The sequence below is a fragment of the Otolemur garnettii genome, unplaced genomic scaffold, assembly GCF_000181295.1.
Source record: "Otolemur garnettii isolate 467f Iridium unplaced genomic scaffold, OtoGar3 scaffold00364, whole genome shotgun sequence".
Taxonomy (NCBI): domain Eukaryota; kingdom Metazoa; phylum Chordata; class Mammalia; order Primates; family Galagidae; genus Otolemur; species Otolemur garnettii.
Genome location: NW_003852759.1, coordinates 158456 through 160560, shown reverse-complemented (window position 1 = coordinate 160560; position 2105 = coordinate 158456). Strand labels below are relative to the sequence as shown.

General features: G+C 52.6%; 1 protein-coding gene across 2 annotated transcripts in view; it reads left to right on the top strand.

Annotated features, from left to right (window-relative positions):
- Positions 1–2105, top strand: part of D2HGDH (D-2-hydroxyglutarate dehydrogenase) — a 45993-nt gene that overhangs the window by 26346 nt on the left and 17542 nt on the right. For both annotated transcript variants that reach the window (XM_023509110.1, XM_003803612.3), the window contains one exon: positions 1690–1833. In XM_023509110.1, coding sequence (XP_023364878.1) covers positions 1690–1833 — 144 coding nt within the window. The remainder of the gene's footprint in view (positions 1–1689; positions 1834–2105) is intronic.

Below are 2105 nucleotides of genomic sequence, written 5' to 3'. Positions count from 1 at the left end.
CCTAGCCACTTCAGCTACAGGCACTGAGCCATACCCAGCTATTTTTAAGAAGTAGGGTCTTGCTCTGGCTCAGGCTGGTCTTGAACTCCTGAGCTCAAGCAATCTGTCTATCTTGGCTTCCCAAAGTGCTAGGATTACAGGTGTGAGCCACTGTGCCAGGTGAGCTCTTTGTTATAATATTTGTGGGGTTCCTGGAGGCCAAGGATGAGGATTTGCATTTGCTTTTACTGGGTAGCTTTGGGTCTTTCAAGTCTGGGTAGTAACCTAGACCAAGTTCACAGGCTTGAAGCTCTGTGAACCTCCCAGACAACAAGAAGCCAGGTGGCAAGTCAGTGCAGGGTTGGTGTTTGTTCACGGTTAATCAGGAGAAAGATTTTTTCTTCCATTCTTCTTTTTTCTTGTTCTGTTCAGCAATTTCCCTTGCAGTCTTTGGGGGTGAATTGGTGGGGGTGGCCTGCCTCCGACTCACCCTCATGCCTAGGATGTAGCACTAGGGGTCTCCTCTGGCAGTGCCCTGCAGGGGTGGAGCTTGAGGACAGGGTTTGGCAGAGCTGTCAGGAAAGGGCAGTGCTGGGCTGGGTACTATTCGGCACCCTTGAACCCCAGGAGGTGGGGTGCACCCTACTTTCTCCTCTTTCCTTGGTGGTGGGCACACCTCACTGTCCACGTCACTTGGTAGGGTGTACCCCACTCTCTGTGCTTCTCAGTGGTGTGTGCCCCACTCTCCACATTCCTGGGTGTTGGGGCTCATCCCACTCTCCACGTTCCTGGATGCTTCTCTTTGGTGTTTCTTGGCTGAGCATTTTTGCTTGTTTTCAGTGGGTGCTATGGGATGGAAGACCCTTGTCTTTCCTGGATTTCACCTAATCAGGTCTTGCCCACTTCACCGATACCATTTCCACCAAGCCTGCTGTGTCCATCTGCAGCCAGCCTAGTGATCAATTCCTACTGTTCCTCTTGCCTGTCTGGCCTCTGGCTGCTACATCTGTGCTACCCCTCTGCTTGCCCTCTTGTACCCTGGAGCCTCCCTTCTCTCCTGACCTTGGAACCGCTCCACGATTGGGCCCTGAGTCATCTCCACCCGCACCCTGTTACTGTGTTCCAGCCATAGTCCTCAAGGTGCTCCTGAATGTCACAGGGCAGGCCTCTGCCTCCAGCCTATGCACTTGCTGGACCTCTCTGGAATGTTTTTCCCTCATATTCAGGGACCTCCCACCACCTCCTTGGAACTGCCCTGGAAGACTACAGGTAGACTCAGCTAGACTCAGCTCCCTGCTCTTTGCCAAACACTAGGGCACTGCAGAGGTCTTGCAGTGTCCAGAAAACTCCCGTTGGATAAACTCTGAGAGCAGGGAAGACCTGAGTCCTGGTTGTAAGAGAAACACAGTCATGTCCAAAGGCAATCTCATTCTGGCCCTGCATTTGTAGATTTCCAGGACATGTCCTTTTGCATTCTCCCTTTGTTTCCGAGTGACCATTTATAGGTGCCTTTTCCATCCTGATCCGACACTGGTCAGTCACTTGAGATGTACTTGTTGACCGGCCTTGTGATGTCTCTTAGAGCACCAGCCCTCCTACAAGAGTTGCTGGTGTCCCCACTTTGCGGGGGGACCTGAGTGTGGTATGGTATGGCTGTGGGTCCCAGCCCCACTCACCCTTGCAGTGTGTGATGTGCTCTGACCATTGCAGGATGTCCAGGCTTTGCTGAGGTTCTGCAGACTTTCAGCACCTCCAAGGGGATGCTTGGTGAGATCCTGTCTGCCTTCGAGTTCATGGATGCTGAGTGCATGCAGCTGGTTGGGCGCTACCTCCACCTGGCCTGCCCGGTGCAAGGTACTGACCCTGTGCTGTGGGCAGCTTGTCCAGTGCTCCTGTGCTGTTGGACACACTGGACAGCTCAGATGTCCTGGGTGGATGGAGGGTCCCTATATGGAGCACAATTGGGTGTTGTATGTAAGAAAGCTGCTGTTAACAGAATGCTCAGGGCAGAGACCAAGCCACCTCTGTTCCTGTGGTGGGTTTGCAGTTACAGGGCTTCCCTGGCCAGAGGAGAAAGGCTATAGGGTAACATTGAAACATTACTGGTAGCTTTTTTTTTTTTTTTT